Source organism: Lepisosteus platostomus, chromosome 3, assembly GCF_059453375.1.
Source record: "Lepisosteus platostomus isolate fLepPlt1 chromosome 3, fLepPlt1.hap1, whole genome shotgun sequence".
Lineage (NCBI taxonomy): Eukaryota > Metazoa > Chordata > Actinopteri > Semionotiformes > Lepisosteidae > Lepisosteus > Lepisosteus platostomus.
Genome location: NC_142613.1, coordinates 24,696,411 through 24,717,742, shown reverse-complemented (window position 1 = coordinate 24,717,742; position 21,332 = coordinate 24,696,411). Strand labels below are relative to the sequence as shown.

The 21,332-nt window shown below is 38.2% G+C and overlaps 1 protein-coding gene and 1 pseudogene across 2 annotated transcripts in view; both read left to right on the top strand.

The window, feature by feature from the left end:
* Positions 1–21,332, top strand: part of igf2r (insulin-like growth factor 2 receptor) — a 100,122-nt gene that overhangs the window by 4,796 nt on the left and 73,994 nt on the right. For both annotated transcript variants that reach the window (XR_015935366.1, XM_088625107.1), the window contains exons 3-12: positions 369–493; positions 3,016–3,114; positions 5,203–5,335; positions 6,618–6,732; positions 7,810–7,915; positions 8,300–8,462; positions 11,499–11,691; positions 12,712–12,815; positions 14,293–14,457; positions 14,907–15,053. Coding sequence is in view for 1 of the 2 variants with exons in the window: in XM_088625107.1 (XP_088481233.1) it covers positions 369–493; positions 3,016–3,114; positions 5,203–5,335; positions 6,618–6,732; positions 7,810–7,915; positions 8,300–8,462; positions 11,499–11,691; positions 12,712–12,815; positions 14,293–14,457; positions 14,907–15,053 (1,350 nt within the window). In the remaining variant the exon portion in view is untranslated. The remainder of the gene's footprint in view (positions 1–368; positions 494–3,015; positions 3,115–5,202; positions 5,336–6,617; positions 6,733–7,809; positions 7,916–8,299; positions 8,463–11,498; positions 11,692–12,711; positions 12,816–14,292; positions 14,458–14,906; positions 15,054–21,332) is intronic.
* Positions 19,303–20,780, top strand: LOC148674691 (general transcription factor II-I repeat domain-containing protein 2A-like; annotated as a pseudogene).

The following is a 21,332-nucleotide window of genomic DNA, read 5'->3' as shown; positions in this document are numbered from 1 at the left end:
TGTTGCCACAAATGTCTTTTGAATATGAACTTGATTTAACAGCACTACTGTCAGCTGCACTACTTGGAATATGAAGCTCTACCAGTCTCGCATACTTTAGGGAAAAAATGAGCTGCATTTTTTCAGTGTTGCAATGTAGTTTACCTGAAGCTTTTCTGGTTATCTAATATGACTTTTTAATATGTCTGTTCCTCAACACAAATTGTTCTTCTAATCTATCTTGATATTGTGTCTAATCTCTGTTGATATCTGTTCTAGAGAAAACCGCTAGCTGCTTCATATACTGTTGGATGTGCTGTGAACTCAACAATATATGTACTTTACATTATATACCTCAAACTTCATTTTGACCTTCACTGTCCTTTCAGGTGAGGTGTCAATGCTGACAGCATCACCAAATGTGATGACATTTAACACAACCCAGAAATGCTCAGACCCCAATGCCAAACAGAACCTTCAGAGCAGTATCAGCTTCCTATGTGGCAAGACAATGGTAAGTCATTGTAAATGAGATTTTATCAGAAAATATAGTTTCATTGTGACTGGTCATACTAGTTACAATCACTAGAAATCGTATTTTACTTTATTTTTACACATGCATTTTCAGATGTACATACACACAAGAAGTTCAAGTACTGTAGGTAGCTTTGTTAGTATAAATAGGCTGTCAACATACCCAAAGAAGGCTCCAGAACCAAAATATTATTTCAATTCAATTCAATTTATTTTTATATAACGCATTTCACAACAAGTTTGCCCCAAGGCGCTTAACAAAGCAAGTGACTATACATATTGTGAATACAGAACAGAGGACCAGAAGACAACAGAGGAGAGGAACCAAAAACTCCTTAGTAAGGAGAAAAAAAACCTCTAGGGGTCAGCAGGCTGCCCAACCCCTTTGGGCATGCTAACATTATACAATTAATAAAAGGAATAAATAAATAAGGGAAAAGGAATAAATTAATAATTATTTATTTTCTTCTCTTTTCAACATGGAATAAACCTGTACTTATTCCTTTGAAACATACAAGAATATGTGCTTTATGAAGTTGTATGTTTCAGATTAATATAACTAGTGTTTTGCTTAGCAATTTACAGTAAATTTCCTTGTGAGGCATGCACTGACATTGTTTCTGGACATCAACAATATCTAGTGCACTGAGCTTTAGTTATCGATTACATTTTTTGGTGTAATTTTGATTAATTGATTATTCATAACTGTGAGACAATTCAGTGACATTGTTGCACAAGCACTAAGTCACCTAAGTGTACGAGTTTATATAGCATAGGTCATGAGGTTATTTCACCTAGAGAAGTTCAAGGCAATGTGAAAATTTAAATAAAAACACATAAAGGAACTAATATGCCCCAATCATGAAGAGGTCTGAACTTCCATGCCATTGATATGTTGAGAGCTAAACGTAAGTCAGCACAGTCAAACCTTTTGGTTTAATTGCACAAAATCCTACTTTAAAATTAGGATTGTGTGGAGACCACCCTGATAAACTTCAGTAAGTACATTATATCTGAGCAGAGTTGTCTAGCTATTTTAGAACTCTACACAAATATGGTGCATTTGGAGTGATGTGACGGAATTGTGATTAACATAATCTCCAAGGTCATCCATGAAGGGTGCTTAATTTGAGAATAGATATCTAAATTTATCAGTAAAGTTACCTCAATGTTCTGTTATATACCTTGTTGTTGTAATATAACATTGATGATGGCATATACCATACCAGCATTTGTTGGCTATTTAGTATTTCTACAACAGAAAAGTTTATTTTTTCAGTTTACCTAAGCACAATTGACACTAATTCAAATCGGATTTTGTAGATTACAATATTTTTTTACAGAAAAGTTATGCACAGAACTGGACAAAAAAGTTATGCACAGAACAGGAAACATTTATTTAACCTTATTTCCTTACTTCAGTCATAATCATGAAGGCATAAATTTACAGTTAGTCAGGATATGGCAATCTTGTAATTCTTGTACCTCAGCCTAGCTGATAAATAATATGGTGTCATTCTAGTTCTTCCACTCTAACTGCACGTTAGGTGATAATGACAGCAGACAAGCTGGAAAGCACTTTTTATGTGGACTTAGATATTACAGAACATAGGGCAGGACAGGCCTGTTTGTTCAGTCTGGCGACTCAGATCTTTCTTGTTAAAGTTTGTACAAATGTTTACACTTAATTTTCTGAGGTACTGTATTTGGTTAAAGTTATTTGGTTTTAAACGGAGATAGGTATAAGGCAAAGCATGTCACTATTTGTTTTTGGGCAGTGTGGCTTTATGCATTTGTCTATATATCTTTGTAGAGTCTTACTTGATCACTTGTTCTTTCATCTTTTCATTTAATAGTTGTTTTGGTATCCTATGTGTGAATTCAAGACATTAAAAATGAAAAGATTTTGACCTAAAAATTAGGTAAACTAGATTTGGACGTAAGTGGTCTTGAATATAGGGAGATGAGTTTCCACAGCAGAAAATAGAAACAGCATTAGAAACTTTCCTGTTGCAGGACCTTGTGGTTACAAAACAGATATTTGCAATACCCTGAGCATGATTTTTGTGTAAATTTTTTAGGTCTCATCTGGATAAAACTGTTTCTGCTTTGTAGTTTTTTTAAATGGAATTATGTTCTACTTCTTCCATTACATCCAACAAATACTAATGCAGTTAATTAGTGATTGCTTTTGAAGGGTTGTAATAGAACTTGCCAATAAGATTAATACCTGATGGTTAAATTCAGAAACCCTTGTTTTTGAAAAACAGTTATCATTCTTATAATGTAGAATGGATTTTACACAACATTTTTAGGATATTGTAAAATAGCTCTTATTTAAATAAGAAAATCCAGATATTAACAGGGTTCGCGTGTGACTTTGTTGTTCTTGTATTATTACTTATTCCAGAATACTGTATCTATAAAAAACTCTCATTCTCAAAAGACTGATGAAAAATGTCAGAATTACTCCCTGTTGATCCACTGTCTATCTTCATCTAGGGAACACCTGAATTTGTAACTGTATATGAATGTGTGTATTACTTTGAATGGAGGACCTATGTAGCTTGCAAGAAGGACAAATTCAAGCCCCACAAAGAGGTAAGTATAACATTAATTTGGTGGGTTGCTTAATTTCACAATATTGCGCACCTTTTTAAACAAATTCCAGTTTTCCATCCCTTTCTTCATATCATAAGAACATAGAAAAGGTTACAAGGTTATAATACAGAGGAGGCAATTTAGACCATCTAGCGCATTAGGATTTTTTGTGACAAAGTAATCTTTGTATTTCATTCATATGGTTATTGAAAGAAGCCAGGGTATTAGCTTTAACAACTCAGCCTTGCAGCTTGTTCCATGCTCCCACAGGCTTTTTTGTTAAAGTTTGCTGTTCTTAGTAATGTATTTACCAATAGTTTTGCCATGGTGTCTTATGGTTTATGTACAGTATCACTGTTAATGTCTTAGAAGTCTGTGGAGTTTAGTTGCTTTTTGGGATTTTGTATGCTTGAATCAGGTCACCTCTTTCTCTTCTGTATTTAAGACTCAAAAGTTCTCCTATTTACAACACTGACATACTATCAGTACTTATAGAACTTCTTAAGTGAACCATATTTAAATTTCCTATATTTAACAACTTCTATACAATACAAATGTAAAGCAAAGCCATTAGTATTTGGGAGTGTGATTGCTCAAGGAAATTAATATAATGAATTGCAAGCACAGGTAAAAAAAAACTTTATGCAAAGTGAGTGATAGAAAAGGTTAATGCTACAAAAAGCACATTAATCTGAGAATCTGAATAATGAGAATCTTCCAGACAATTTAATTGTATTAAATGTAAATTTTACTCAGGTGTCTACAGGGAAGAAATCAATACCATAGTTGAGACTAAGGAAAGACAAAGTTCTTTATTAAATAGTATTGGCATAGAAGAAGCAGAAGTAATAGAAACACTCAAGACAAACACATCTATAGGGACCTGATTCATATATCCAGACTCCTCAATGACATTGATAAAGTTAAACGTGTCGACTTGTTGGAATCATCAGAGAAACATAAGTCAGAGGAGAGCAAGTTGAACCTATGTGGAAGTGCATTTAAAACTGATGACAGGATACACTTATTTTCACAAAGGTTTGTGAAAGAATGAAACAAGCTGCCCAGCCATGTTGCTGAAACATGTTGATGGTATTGATACCTTCATTCATTTTAAGTGGGAATGAGATCATCGCTCATTCTCTGTATTAGTCCTTAGTTTATTTTTCAGGTAGAATTTGTCAGATTGTGTGGTGGCTTGGGAAGTGGTTTTATTGTCTAAGGGGGCTGCAGTAAGTGAAACTAATCAACACGTTGTGGAAAATTTGACTGTCTAGGTAGTGTTCTTATAAGACAAAAAGGTACTCAAGTTATCAGTTCACAATTGAGTATAGCAGAAAATTGTGAATGAAGCCTTTTTGACTTACAAACTAAGCCAGTAATGAAGTCTGTTAGTCTGCAAACTCCAATTATATTGACATACTAGATCTGATTATAGGAACAAGGCCTAAATATTCAATATTTTTTAAAAAGAACAGCCATTAATATAAAATAACCAAACCAAAATAATTATAACCAAAATTTAAAAAATGAGTTATAAGTAGAACAAGTATAGGTAAGTTACAAAGTTAAGTTACTGTTATAGGTAAGGTTTTTCTTTCTGACCACCTTTATTTCCATTCAACCCATCTTGGTAAAGATCGTTGCCAAATCATTGTATTTATTACAGTATTTACTTATATTTACAGTACTTATTTAAATATCTGGTATTTGCCTTTAGTAATTTTCTCTGATGTTCAGTTGTTTTTCTTTGTGATGAGATGTGCATACAAGTACAAAGCTGCAATGAGCTGAACTGGCAATGTCAGTATTATTTTGAATGTCTTATTTCTGTCATTATGGTGCTTTCATTCATCTATAAAATGACTAACATGGTAGTGAAGGTTAGCTTTTTACATGTTCAACAAGAAATTAACACAGCAGCTTTTTCGCAATGATTCTGTAGGTTTTTTTTTAGTTAATAGTCTGTTCGTTGCTGTAATGATGCATTTTGAGATTACACATTAATTTGTGTGAATGCATTTTCCTTTATCATTGTCTAGTTAATTCCAGTCATCACTATTAATCACCCTGGTGTGTATTTGAAAGGTGCCCTGTTACGTGTTTGATGCGGATGGAAAAAAGCATGACTTGAACCCACTGATCAAGATGACAGATGGATACTTGGTGGATGACTCAGATACCGATGTTGATTTATACATCAATATATGCCGAAGCATTAGTAAGTTTGCTTTGAAAGTGGACTTCATTTTCCAATGTAAAATTAGCAAATACTTTGTCATATATGTTATGAGAGAACAAAATAATAACTCATGGTATAAGATTATATTTCCTATAAATTTGAAAATAATAATTGTTAAATGAACTAATTGTTGGTATATCTTTAATATGCTGTGTTTCTGCATATTATTGCCTCAACGCAGCCTTCTACCCTATTTGTTTTGACATCATCATGTTCCCCAGGGTCAGGGAAGAGTTTTTCTTGGAAAGTGTTTTTTAATTTTTTATAGAAACGGTTGCCATTCTACAAGATGGTCTGTTCACAAACAGTCATTGAGAATTCCATGGGATTTAGGTTTAAATGTGTGTGCAGGCATTTTTTATAGACATTTTTAAGCTGCAGTCAAGAATGCCTCCAACCCCCAGCACCTAAATTTTTTAAACCTAAAACATTGGAATAAGTATTTTTGCCTAAGGTAAAAACATTTTTCTGGGAAAATAGTTTTCATACTTTTTGGAAGAAAGAGGGGGTTTCTTTAATCATTTTAGTTATGAGATACATTGTTTTTTTCAGTTCATTTGTATTAAAATATCCCCTTGCTGCTATTTTTTGTTTTTGCCTGACCAAGTTAAAAGTTTTCTGGTTTTGGTATTATGGACTTCTTTTTTGAATTTTTATGTTAATCTTACCCAGTACCATATTTTCAATAAGTGCAGATTTTAGAAATCCCTTCCTTTTATTTTTGTTAAGTACAATTCATAATAGCTGTACAATTGTTATATAAAAACTCTTATAGTGATCACTTTGTGTAACAGGACTCATAGTTTTCTGTACTGTATATTATTAACATGTATATATCACTCTGGGTTCTCAGAAGCATTCAAAATCTAATTTTCCTTAGGCTAGCCTTTTTAGGGGAGTGGTTTCTCTGCTTAATGTTGATAAAAAATGCAGATGGGAACTTGGAGGTGTGCATGATATAGTGGTTCACAACTGGAACCTTTATTCCTCCAAAGAGAGGAAATTGGAGAGTTCTTGTTTTGAGAAGCTAGACATCTAGTTCACTATAATTGTTTTTAAGCTACCTGTTTCAGAAAGTAAATTGTGACGCAGTTTCTCTTCCGTCATGCCTGATGGTATCAAAGGATAACATGACTCCCTTAGGTTTCCCTATGTTGGCTGTTCTCCCATATTTTGTTTAATAAATTTGACCTTTTCTTTATACCAAAAATAAAAAGTAAATACCATGGTTTCAGGGATGATAATTTATTATTTCTATTAGCCTATTCAGGAAACTACTGTCCTGAAGGATCTTCTGCTTGTTTGATAACAAGCAAAGGGGAACACTTGGATATGGGTCATCCTACTGAGAGTTTAGAGCTTTTGGATAAAGACAGGTACTGTTCTCCCATATTTATGTTTTTGTTTTCTCTTTTTTTCTTCTTGGTCTGTTCCTTAATTATTTATTTTACTTCCTTTTTCTTGAATCACAGCTTTGTAAATAATTATATGCATTGTTTGCCGCATGGCAATGACTTTACTTAAAATGTCAATGCACCTAGTACAGTTTTTTTCCATCAGGTCTGATCTGCCTGGTTGTAACCCTATTTCTGTCAGTCTTGATTATTGAAGGCACATTCTTCTCATGTTGTTCAGGTATTTTTACCTTAGTATGAGTGATCAGCTGCAGTGCTGAAAGATTTAAAATGTTTGCTTCAAAAGAAGAACTACACTGCACATGCATTTTATGACAATCAATTTGTTTAGTTATTAATGTCTCAACTTGAAATCTGTCATAGTTGTGCTAGTATTAATTTTGTTTTACAGATGGTTGCATTTTTTTTTAAGATCTTCTGCATCTTTTTTAAGGTCATGTCAGTACATTTTCAAGAAAATATTATTTGTATACATAAGATAAGTGAGTGTACTGACCATTCTTCATTTGTGTCTTTTGCTTTCTGAACTGAAACTAAGCTGTTTCAGTTGGTGTGTATAAATAAAAATATGCACATCTCTGCATTAAAGCTCCTGCAGGAGACTCTGTTCTAAATCCATCTTTCAAAGTTGTATATTTTAGTGATATAAAACAATACTTACAAAATGAGAGATCTCATGGATGAAACATCTAGAGTGGTTTAGGAGGAATATAGGAATGAAAGTTAAAAAAAGAGCAAGGGGATGATTATTTTTAAGGTCTAATTTAAAAACACCAAATGGATTGAAAGTTTCTAATACCCATAAGGAGCACATTTCATAGTTTAGGTGCTTTGAAACAACGTTGCTAGAATTTCTAAGAAAGTATTCTTGACTTGTGGACACAGAGGAGTCTAGAGTTTAGGAAGAACAAAGACTCAAAGTCTTTTTTGTGACTTTTTTGTGTACCTTAAACTGTTGAGAAATGTTACTCATCCTCATTATCTTTTTTGAAATCTTGTTTTAATTTTATATCGAGTTTTCTTTTTTCCTTTAATCAGGCTGATGCTGCGCTATATTGGTGTTACTGAAGGCAAGCCAGAATTTTGTGGGGATCACACTCCTGCTGTTACCATTACATTTGTTTGTCCATCAGGAAGACAGGAGGTAGATTTTGTCTTCGTTAAAACTTGATGATATGCATCAGTAGCAAGTCTGTGTGCTAAACATGTAAAAGATTGTTTAAATAGATACAATCGATTTTTCTTTCTAAATGCATGCCATAGGCAAAAATATTTACTTATCTGTCTCCACATTAGTTTGAGTTCAGATGTTGTACTTCTACTTACATATGCCTGTTCCATCAGTGCAATCCTCAAGTGATGGCCTGTATAAAGCCCTGTACCCTTTCTTTATTAAAAAATTTGTAAATTGAACAAATCAAAATAAAAATCTTTATTTTCAAAACCATCTTTTGAAGTGTTTAAACTATTTACTTCTGCTGTGCATATGCAAACATCTGTTTTATGTCCTCTCTGTTTTGTTCTTTAGGGCAGTGATCCTAGGTTGACTGCAAAAGAAAACTGCCGGTATGAGGTTGAATGGGTGACAGAATATGCGTGTCACAGAGATTATCTGGAGACCAGTGATTGCAAGTTCAGCAGTGCAGAGCATGATATCTCCATTGACCTCACTCCTCTCCGTATTGATGCTAGTAAGTGAACCTTGATTTGGAGAACAAAATTGGCAAGAGTCATGAGATCCAAGGATACAATTATCAGGAGAAATAAAGACTCTTAAGGAGATTTTATGCTGCTATTGTCTGATCTGTGTTAGCATTTTGAAAGTATTCAGAACCAAATTTGTAGTTTAATAAAGAGAGTTTGGCTAGTTATCTTTTAATTTAATTTTTGCATCCATTATGAAAATGAAAAAAATAGCTACAGTAAAACAAATCAAGTTTCAGATGCTTATGAAAAATATACTTAAAAGCTGAAGTTCTTTGCTAGAAATAAAGTTACGTTAACTCATTTTAAAGAGAACCTTCACGCATTTGCACATTGTGTACTTGATTCTGTTGCTATAGGTCTGAAATACTCAGGCAGTTGTATGAAACCACTTTCTCAATCCTCCTGACACTATGTCAAAACATGGTTAAGATCCTACCAAGGAGGCAAATGTTAGTTTATGAGCTTGATGACTCAATTTTAACCGTCTTAATTTTTTTGCCTTTTTTCTGGCTATGAAGAGTCAAATGTGTCAGAGTATCCAGTATTTGTGACCAGCTGTTGACAGAGTTGTATATTTAGGAAATTGCTTGACAAAAATAGATCTATGAGAGAGAGCCAGAGAGCAAGAGAGAGAGTGCAACACACTGGGGTCTATTTGGGTAGTTACACAGGGATAGGTTGGCAATTTGGGTACAAGTATAACAGGGGTGCGAAACCAGGGAACTATTTAAACGAATCCGGGCAATCTCGCCACTCTGTACGCCCATTTTACAATGGGTCAGCTGCACTGGTCAGTGGCCTTCCTAGTCCCCACTCTGACCACTACTACTCCCGTCCTGCCCTTCACTGCGTACTCCAGCTGGGCACTCTTCGGCCGCAGTGCCACTTGATGTAGGGCATCCGCTGGTGCGGAACATGAATGGGCCGCACATCCACGGTGTCGATCTCGTGCTGTGTGAGAGCCGTGTGGGTGCAGTCCTCATCCCTCACCACGAACAGATCTTCGTTCTCGCAGGGAGAGACTGCAGCCGCCGTTGCTGGTCCCAAGTGAGGCCCTAGCTGCTACATCATAGCAGCTCCCCCACAGCACGCCCTATCTCCCTGTTGTGCTTGGACCCCAAATTTCCCCCAGCGGCCGCCCCATCAACTGCCCAGCCGGGCGCCCTGGGAGTCAGCCCTGGCACGCTTGCCCCGAGACCCGAAGCTCCGAGAGGCCCCGGCGACGTCTGCCGCTGCTGCCTCCGCTTCCCGCTCCGGTCAGCCCATGTGCCCAGGATACCTCCCTCCCTGTCCGCTGCAAGACAGATCAGTTCCCCCTGCCCCGCCAACTCCCGCCGGCCCAAGTCAAGGCAACCACCCACCTGCTGCAACCAGTCCAACCCCAGGATACAGTCCACGTAGATTGGGGCAAGGTAGAAGGGGTGTTTCACCCTCGCAGCCCCAAACTGCACGGTGAGCGCCTGCTTGCCGAGGACCTCCGCGCACTGTCCTGTCGCCACCCTCAGGCGCAGGCTGTTTTTTTCCCCATCCTCGGGTCCAGCTACCTTGTGTCCCAGCAGGACACCAGGCCACAGCAGGGTGATGTTCGAGCCGGCGTCAACCAGGGCCTGGCAGGGTCTGCCCTCGATAAGGCAGGGAAGAAATAAACCCCGGTTGTGGCCAACCCCTCCTACGGGGGCAGACGGGGTGAAGCGCTCCTCCTGGATCTCCGGAGCGGGGGTAGCATCGTTCAAGGGTGGCCTTCCTCCCTTTAGGGCACCCTGCTCCCATTTCCCTACAGCCACCGGAGGCCCCAGGGCTCCGGCGCCTGGCACTCCTAAGCGAAGTGCACCCTCTCCCCACAGCGGTGGCAGATGACCTGCCGTTGTCGTTCCCCTGGTGTTGCCGCGCTGGCCGTCTCCTCCTCCCCGTCTGATTCTCCAGTTGCCGCCTCCGCTGCCCGGCTGGGATAGGGATAGGATAAGGGAATTTGATTCCAGGTTACTGCTGTTAAAGGAAAATATTCTTTGCAAGCATTGATCTAAACTTGGCTTTCCTTAGACATTTGCAAGGTCAAAACTAAGTCTGGGTCAGCTGTGAGTGAGACAGCTGTGGGGAGAAACTCACCCTGGTTGTACAGTACTTGCAAAAGTACCATTTTCAGACCCTTGTATAGTTTCCAAATTTTGTTGATTTAAGGCTTGCAGTCATGACACTTTGATATAAGAAAATTAAGTAATTTATATTTGTTATATACACCAAGTACTCCACATATTTAAGGCAAAAAAGCATAAAAGAAGAAAATGATTATTAATATGAAAGAAAATTGAAAACATCATGATTACATAAGTATTCAAGCCCCTTCCTATGGCAAAACTCAATTTAGGTGAACAAATTATCTACTGAGTCACACAATTAGGTGAGGGACCTCTTTGTACAATAATAATGGTGATTTCAGAATAAATTTAGAACAAATACACCCTCGGCAAGGTCCCCCGGTCACGTACTGAATTTCAAATAAAGATTCAGCCATGAAAACCAAGGAGACTCAGGGATAAAGTTCTATAAAGGCATGGGTCAGGAGAAGAGTGTAAAACATTTCAAAGAATCTTAATATCTCTTTGAGCATGAAGTCAACCATTAATGTGTAAAGCACCCAGACACACTCTACATCAAGCTATCCCTCCAAACTGAACAGCCGGGCATGGAGGCAACTGGTTAGTGATGCTATTGTTAGGCCAATGGCAGCTTTGAATGAATTTGCCAATAGTTACAATTTTGATTGTAGGTATCAGACACCTGTTAAATATCAAAACTTCAGTAACTTAAAGTCATAAAACCACCAGGGCTTTGGCCCTCCAAGAATGTAGTTGTGGTACAAGACATTGTGGTCTCTGCCTTTTCCTTCCACATTGACTGAAGGCTCAACGTTGGATTTGATAGTCTTTCCCCAAGACAGAGTGGTTCTCTTTTAATGTGAGTCTTAAAATAAGCATGTGTGATTTTTTAAGCTTTTGTTGTTCCTCCCCAAATATCTGTAGATTCAGAGACACCATATCGCGCCACTTCCACTAGTAGTGATGGGAAAGATACTTATTTCTATTACCTCAATGTGTGTGGTGAAACCAGCGCTGGTGAATGCAGAGATACCAAAGGATTCATCTCCTCTTGTCAAGTCAAACAAGATGGGTCCTTGACCAAGGTTGCAGGGAGATACAAAAATCAGACTCTGAGGTATGACTAATAGTTTAGTTTGTTTCAAGCATTCCATTCTTTTTATTAAAATGTGTTTTACTTATTTTGTCTTGACATTATTTACAAACATTTTCAAATGTTTTGCAGCCTTCCTGCAAAAAAAGCATAGTTGAGAAAATAAAAGATTTCTTTCATCCATCATTGTTCATTGTTTCATTGTCAGTTTTTATGGTTTTGACAGAAACTGTAACAGTAGGGAGGGAAGGTTTAAAATGCATGATGATCAACAATTGTGTTATTAATGTCTCAGCTCACAGCTACAAACCCTTGTACAAGAGGGAATGAGGAAATTGCATAGACTTTCCTGACTTATCTAGCTTTGAGCTGCTTCACTTTTAACATGTTGCATACAACCCCCCCCCATACTGGAGGTTGAGTGTAGTTAGGAGGACAAGCTCATCTCTAACTGACAGTTTCTTAGGAGGCTACAGTCATTGAAATGAGCTGAGAGAGCCTTGACTTACAGTACCGTTCATGCCCTCAGAAATGCTCAACCATATATATGCTGCATCTTGTAGAATCACAATCACAGTTTGCTAGTGATATGACCCAGGCTCGAACCTGTGGTCATAAAGCATAAGCTTTTGGGCGAGTGGTTTTATTGTTTTTTTTATATTGAACATTTTACTCCCCAGTGCTGTTTAAGATTTGGTCACCAACACAACAATATCAGATACCTTTTTTCCATCACTATTTTGATAGTTTTCCTTTTAGTTTAATTATTAGTTGTTTGTTTAGACATGCACAGAGCCATTATGAGCTATGCATCAATTCTTGTGTTGCTGTAGTATGCATCCATGTGCATTTCTTAACAATATTAGTGGCTGGTATGCAATTTAACAAGCTGCTCTCTGACATTTAGGACAGTTTGTTGATATTACCTCTAAGATTGCCCACTGCACTTCCTAGTGACTGTGCATGTTTTTTTATTTTTTGTTTAATTCAGAAGACCAACAATTGTTTAGTGCTTGGCCTTATAGGTGTCCTGTTGCATTTCAGGTACTCAGATGGAGACCTTACCCTAATCTATCCAGGAGGAAATTCTTGCAGTTCGGGTTTTCAGAGAATGACTATCATCAATTTTGAATGCAACCAAACAGCTGGTAAGGATCCATATCCATCTTAAACCATATTACTCCTAATTTAAATACATATATTAAGATTGATAATTCCAAATGTTTATTTCGGGCAATCTGTCATGTCATGCAGGTCGTTATGTTTGTTCTTTGCATTATGAAACATTATTTGTTATAAGTAATCTAATTAGGTTAGTATAATACTGGGGCATGCAGATGAATATGGGGAAAATGTGTAAAAAACAGTTGGTAAAGAATGTATTTACTTTTTTTTGCAAACATCTTGAATCTTCCAAAAGGGATGTGAAATAAATATTAATGTAGTCCTGGATTAAATTATCTACCCTCCACTTAATCGACATACTTAATTGAAAAGCTTCTGTTTGATTCAAGAAGTCTCTGGCAAATAGAAACTGTACATATAAATACTATGATTTCAATTGGTGGGTGTGTTAAGTCTTTTGAAAAGCCAACTGCAAGTTGAACCAAAATATTAAAGGAACATTGATATTTAATTGTATTTTTTTTTAAATTACACATCAGTTTACCCTTCTTTAATATTCTAATATAACGTAAGAATTAAAGTAAAGAATTGGAATTGTGTTCCTGAAAACAAGAGGTACTAGAGCCTACATTTCCTGTTTCTAACACATTTAACGGAAATTTGGGAGCACTAAGGAACTGCAATGTTTTTATGTTTCGGGGATAGAAAGAGTCAGCATTGAGTGATTAAAAATAAAATGTACACAGTAACTTGTAAAACCTCCAATTTACCTTACAAAATACATAAATTTTTCAGGTATCCGCAGTGCCATGTTCTGCAATTTAGAACAAGGCAACAAAACTTGGTAATGTCAAGCAGCCCTATTATTTTTTAAACAACCATATTTGTGAATACATTTCTTTTAATCCAACAGAAATATTGCTCTTGACTTTGAGATGGTTTTGCCAATAACTTGTTAACTTTTGATGCATATCACATTGGACCACCCTGTACTTATTTGCTTGTTAATTGCATTATATGAGATTACAGTGACTAATGAGCAGGAAGGGCTGCTTCACATCACGATTCATGGGAGCTCTCGTCCATGGCGAGACAATGGGTCTGCGACAACTTAGCGACTTATAGTACTACAACAAAGTTCACAGTTTTGTTCTTAATTCAAAATCTATCAAATCTTTCTATACCACCAATGAATTTTGTTACCGACATTTAATAACTGGTCTGAGAAATTGGGACTGTAGTTCCCCTTTAACTTTTTTATGATTTCAAAGATCCATCACAAATGTAGGGTCTCCAGAATTGCTCTGGATCCAATATGATGATAAATGCAGAGAACAAAGCCCTACAGATCAATACTGAGCTTCACTACTAAATGCTGCAAAGTTTGAAGCAAGATACAATTTCCTTGATACCTTGAAACACACCTTTATTATAATATTCATGTCATAATAGCTGGCAGTGACACTATGTGCTTTTTATCTTATGATTTTTTTCCCAAAGGAAACAATGGGAAAGGTTCCCCAGTCTTTGTGGGAGAGTCTGACTGCACTTATTTTTTCAACTGGCAAACATCTCATGCCTGTGTGAAGGAAAAGGAAAATCTACTTTGCAGAGTCACAGATAAGAAGAAGCGCTATGACCTGTCGGCTTTAACAAGATACTCAAGTATGTTCTTTATACTGCAATTCAGACATTTTTCTATGTGTCCAGCTTTTGATGTGGAAGCAAAAAGTGAAAACAATGTAAAATATGCCATTTATGCTAGGCTCAGTCTAATTTTGTCTCTAATTTTTAATGTAACTTGTTGCATTTATTGTGTGGTTTCTTTTAACATATTGTGAATAAGATTAGGAAAATCACATTCAAAGCCATTTGTTACAAACATGATGATCTCAGGCATTATATACCTTCATGAACGTTAAGAGCCATCACACAGCAGATCAGTTGAAGTTAGAAACTACGTTATCAAACAAATTATGCAGGACTTCAGGAAGGCCAGATTGTTCAAGACCAAAAATCCAGGGTTAGCACCATTACTCTTTCATAAGCTGCTTTCAAAGACAGTTTAACTGCTGTACATTTACAGGACAATTTAGATTATTGCTCTGTTTCAGAGCCTGGTTCAAACCAGAACTGGGAGGCTGTGGACAGCACGTCTTCTAAGTCAGAGAAGAAGCACTTCTATATCAACGTTTGCCACAGGATTCTCCAAAATGAAGCAACAAAAGGCTGTCCAGAAGAACCAGCTGTCTGTGCTGTTGGTGAGTGTCAGGTTCCCTTGCTTGCTTTTCTTTTCCTAACAACAACCACCACATTCACCAGCTATGTCAGAGTAAATGTCAACGTGGCTATAAAGCAAATTGTCAATATTTGCCTTTATATTTCCCTTTGCCTTTTGAATGAGATGTAAAACCAACTCTTGCAAGCTCTGCTATGTAAATTGCCTGGTAATAAATATAGCTACTTTCTGTAAATCTGCCAAAATAGAATAATTAATTTAATTCTTGTGAAGGATTTTAACTAAACAATACTGAAGTGATACTGTAACTATGTAGTAATGAAACATTACTACAATATCATGAAATGTAGCTACCAAAAGCTCTCGTCACCTTCCAAAATTACTTTACAGTAAGTATGAAAAAGGCCTAATGCCTCATTTACCATTTTATAGATTTTAAAGCCTTTATTAAATCTTTTAAATTTAACCAAAAGCACTCTTACTTTGAAAGGGTTAACTTTAGCAATAATTGCTCAGTCTTTACTGAGCCCAGTTCAGTACTGTAATGAAACAATGTCATAGACAAGATACATTCTTTGTCCAAGTCTTCTTTAACCTCTTAGGGAAAACATTTGGCATACTTTTTCTTTTCTTCCTTCACTCCTGAGGCTTCTTTACACTCTGATCTAGTGCCTCTGTATTGCCAGTGGTATGTGATTGGAAGAAAACAGTTCAACACGTCATTGTAGTTCAAAATCAAAATTAAATCAAATCAAAGTTTATTTATCAAATGTACAACAACACAGCATGCAGCAGTAGTTGCTGGCAATTAAGTGTCTTTTCTACGAGCTCACCAGGGGGTAAAAATCATAAAATTAAAGTTACAAAAGAAGGTTACATAATAATAAATAGTAGTACAATAGAAATTGAATAAAATAAACTCGGACAAAACTCAATATGAATAGAGATGCTATGTGTCCATGGTGTATGCAGTATATTATGTCCAAGTAGTGCAGTATGATGTATACAATGAAAACTGTATGTCCATGTAGCCATTATGGGTGATTTGCTAAAGGAGCTGCAGGTTGGCTATTTAACAGTCTTATTACCTGGAGGTAGAAGCTGTTCCGTAGTCTGTTGGACTTTGACCGAATGCTCCAGTACCGTTTACCTTACGGTAGGAGGGAAAACAGTTTGTGACTGGGATGACTAGGGTCTTTGAGAATGACATCTAGTAGCTGAGTAGATATCCTGGATGTTTGGTAGTTCACAGCCAGTAATGAGCTGCGCTGACTTCACCACCCTCTGCAGTACTTTGCAATCCCGGGCAGAGCAGTTCCCATACCAGGCAGTGATGCAACCAGTCAGGATGCTCTCAATAGTGCGCCTGGATATGTGATGGCATGCTAAACATCTTTAGCCTGCGGAGAAAGAATAGGCGCTGCCAGGTTAAGTCCTCCGTGATGTTAACTCCCAGGAACTTAAAACTGCTGACCCTCTCCAATGCAGTCCCATTGATATAGATAGGTGTGTGATCTCCTCCCTGGTGTTTCCTACAGTCCATAATAATCTCCTTTGTCTTACTGATGTTCAGAGAGAGGTTGTTCTCCTGGCACCATGCTGCCAGGGTTTCAACCTCCTCCCTGTACGCAGACTCTTCACCATCTGTGATCAGGCCGATGACTGTTGTATCGTCCACAAACTTAATGATGGAGTTTGAGTTATGCCTGGTGACACAATCATGGGTAAATAAGGAGTAGAGGACAGGACTAAGCACGCAGCCTTGTGGGGGTCTAGTGTTTAGAGTCAGGGTAGAGGATATGTTGGTGCCCACCCTCACCACCTGTGGACGTTCCGTCACGAACTCAGGGATCCAATTACAAAGGGAGGTGTTCAGTCCCAGGTCCTGGAACTTGATGACAAGCTTTGAGGGCACTATGGTATTGAATGCTGAGCTGTAATCAACAAACAGCATTCTCACATATGTTCCTTTCTTATCCAGGTGTGAGAGGGCAGTATGGAGTGCAGAAGCAATAGCATCTTCTGTTGACCTGTTCTGGTGATACGCAAATTGCAGTGGGTCTAGGGTGTCAGGCAGTGAGGAGGTGCTGTATGCTTTGACCAACCACTCGAAGCACTTCATGATAACTGATGTAAGTGTGATGGCAGTCATTCAGGCAGCTGACTCTGGGTTTCTTAGGAACAGGGTGGTTTTCTTAAAGCAGGAAGGGACTATAGACTGAGCTAGGGAGAGATTGAATATGTCCGAGAAGACATCTGCCAGCTGGTCTGCACATGCCTTTAGAACACGACCAGAGATAGCATCAGGGCCAGGAGCCTTGTGTGGATTGGTATTTTTAAAAACTTTACACACATCCGCTCTGGATATGATCAGTGGATTTCCGTCTTGGATTTCTGGAACCTTCCTGACTGGATCTGTGTTACTGACCCTAAACCGAACATAGAATGAATTTAGCTCAGTTTAGTTTTGATTATACAGACAGGTTTCCCTGTATCTGAAATATGTACCACATACTGAGTTGTTTATTATAAGACTTAAATAACTCTGACAAACCTCACATAAGGCACAAGTATCTATGAAATTTTGGAATTATTTCCTCATTGCTCCAAAACGTTTATGAATGCCGTTGATGAATGCCATTGTTTGGAAGGGAAAATGCAGCATGTATAGCAGCCAGCTGTCTTCCCTTTATATATTAATTGTGAAGGCAGACCCATCTCTGATATCAAAGATGAAAAGGCTCCTGTAATTTGTCATTAATTATAGAATTATAGCACTTTCAACACTTCTAGTTCACTTTTATATCAATGGTCAAACTTAATAGCAGCAAATAATAAAAAACAAAACATGGTTTTCTCTCTTTGTCATAAGATCCGTCTAAAAAAATTCCCCCTTATACATTTTCCTGCGGAAACAGTTTTCTGCAAGAACAATTTATAGATGAGATTATTAGGAGGCCATGATTGGTATGGGCCAGGATGCCAGGGTTAAATCCCTACTCTTTTCAAGAAATGCCCTGGGTTTTTTAATGGCCACAGAGAGTTGGGATCTCGGTTTTACGTCTCATCCGGAGGACGGGGCCTTTTTACAGTATAGTGTCCCCTTCACTATTCTGGGGCATTAGGACCCACATGGACCGCAGGGTGAGCGCCCCCTGCCGGCTCCTCTAACACCTCTTCCAGAAGCAACCTTAGTTTTTCCAAGAAGGTCTTCCATCCAGGTACTAAGCAGGATCACATCTGCTTAGCTTCAGTGGGTTGCCAGTTTAAAGTTGCAGGGTGATATGGCTGCTGCCTAAATAGCAGGTCAGTGCCTGACCATCATCCAATCCCAAGGATTCAGGACATGTTGGATTCCTTAAGTAGCAGCTTGTGGTTTTCAGTCCTTCAGCAGGGGTTAAGCATATCATCAGTGGTTCCTGGATGAGGAGAGCTGCCCTTTGACAGCTTTTATTACCCCCTGGGGAGTTTATGAAAGGTTCCTCATCCCTTTTGGACTTGGAGTTTCAGAGGTCCATGGAATAATGTCTCTTAGGTCTCTGAGATGCCATCTGGTACCTAGATGATAATCTTGTGCATAGCAGTACATTTAGTGACTACTTAAATCATGTCCAAGCTCTCCTCCAAACATACAAGCAGTATGGTGTCAAGCTTAGTCCTCGAAAGTGTGAGGTATTCAAAAGGAAAGTGAGATTTCTTGGAAAAATGGTCTACACGACTACACCATGGACCCTCCTGAAATTGCTCCAGTGCAGTCACTAAACAAGAAAATACCTGAAACTATAGGGGACTTACGGAAGGTGCTGGGATTTCTTTCCTACTATGGGTTATATAATCCCTGGGCAAACTATAGCCTGCCTGTCAGTTTTAACCGGCCCTTGAGGTAAAAGATAAATTTCTTGCGCATGGGAGCGAAACACAGAGATGCTCGGTGTATTTTTCTCACGGTAATTAAACCAAAACAATTATTAAATATTATTCTGTTATCTATCACAGTTTCCTGTGCTAACAAGATAAGCAGTGTTCCAAAATCATGCTCATTCTCCTATCTCCTTATTTGCTAAAGATAATGTTTCATACAATTGGTTACTTAGGTTTCTAGCATGCATCCCTTTACAATGGTATTGAATTAAATAGTAGCCTTTGTGCCCAATCCAGTTCAAACCAGTTCTTAATGTTCACATTGTAAAATATTGCATCCTCTGCAAGAAAAGTTTGTACAAATTTCACAGAGACCCTCTCAACAAGTGAGTGCATCATACTGCTAGGGAACCTGGATCAAAATGAGCGGATTGAAGAAGCGGAAAGTTGACAGTGAATGCAGAGTATCCAACAAAGAATGGACTGCAAAATACTTTTTCACAGAGATTGGAACAAAGGCTATATATTTTGAATTTGGAAAGAAAGGGCTGCAGTGTTCAAAGAATACAATCTCATTCGGCATTTTTCTACCAAACATCTTAACTATACTAGCAATCTGTCACGCGAGGGATGGTCCAATAATGCTTCCAAACTAGCCGCTAGTTTACAGACTCGGCAAAATGTATTTTTCTGCCCTTCTACCATCCAGGAGGCCAGCAGAAAAGCAAGCTACCTGCTTGCATATAAAAGTGCTAATCAAAGCAAGCCGTTGTCTGAAGGGGAGTTTTTGAAGGAGTGTATGATGGAAACTGCAGATATTCTTTTTCCAGAGAGCGAGAGCAAACTTGAGAAAATGAATTTATCACGCAGAACAATTACCCGTTGGGTCGAGGTAATCTGAAGACTTGGCTTGTGAGTTGAACAAGAAAATGGAGAACTTCAAGTTTTATTCAGTTGCATTGGATGAAAGTACTGATATAAAGGACACTGCACAGCTCCTAATTTTTGTCAGGGGAATTAACAACAGTTGTCCAAATTACAAAGGAGTCTATTAAAGGAACAACGAAGGGCTCAGACTTGTATGACAAGGTGTTTGCTTGTATTGACCGAATGAAGCTACCATGGAGCAAATTAGTAAATGTGACGACAGACGGATCTCCGAATCTAACTGGGAAAAATGGACTACTGAAGCGAATACAGGTCAAAGTGAAAGAAAATGACCCTGAGGCGGAGGTAATATTTCTCCACTGCATCCTTCATCAGGAAGCCCTGTGCAAAAACGTGTTGGGTCTCGATCATGTCATGAAAGCTGTTGTGAAACTTGTGAACTTCGTACGTGCAAGGGGACTTAATCATCGTCAGTTCATTCAGTTTTTTGAAGATATTGGCGCAGACGACCATGACTTACTCTATCATTCAATTGTGTATTGGCTTAGCTGGGGAAAAGTATTCAAGTGAGTGTGAGAGCTAAAGCAGAGATCGACTCCTTTTTGGAGAACCTGGGGAAAGCCGCGTATTTCCCCGAGCTCAGAGATTCAGACTGGCTCTGCGACTTTGTATTCGCTGTGGACATTTTCGCTCACGTAAATGAGCTTAATGTGAAACTGCAAGGAAAAGGTGTCTTTGTTCCAGAACAAGTGATAGGTTTATTCCATGCTGAAAAGAGAAGAAAGAAAATGCAATGTTTCAGTCATGGAGCCTTCTTCGGGTGTGAGCTCACCTTTGCAGCCAACGCATGCTGACGCAGATACCCACCTGAACTGCTTTGTTCCAGAACTGTACTCGAATTTTAATGCATTCAAGAGCTAAGCTCACCTTGTTCTCAAAACAGATGATCAGCCACATGTTTGCAGATTTCCCCACTCTTGGGACACTAGACGTGACACACGCTCATGCACTAAGGTACATCAGACTTGCATAGAAAATTTCCCTGTCGATTTGCTGACTTTGATCAGATTGAGAGGTCTCTAACGGTGTTATGTCCTCTGACTTTCAACTACGAGATAGCAGCACAAGAATTGCAGCTGGTACTGAACGATCTGCAGTGTGACATGACTCTGAAGGAAAAGTTTCATTCTGTAAAGCTGGATGAATTCTATGCATCACTGAATGAGGCCATGTTTCCCCATATTCGGCAAGCAGCACAATAGATACTGGTGTTATTCAGATCTACTTACATGTGTGAGCAAACATTCAGCTTGATGAACATCAACAATTAACGTCACAGATCACAGCTGAGTGACCACCACCACAGAGCTGTGTATTAAGGATCGCCACAACACAGCTATCAATGCAGCTCACGCAAAACTAGGTGATCAGCTGCACAGCTCTCATTAATCAAGGAGCCTTTTGGGTGAGTGTATTTATCTCAGGTTATCGTTAACATTGAACTGATAAGCCTATGTTGGATTTTAAACTAACATAGGGCATAGGCTTTCTG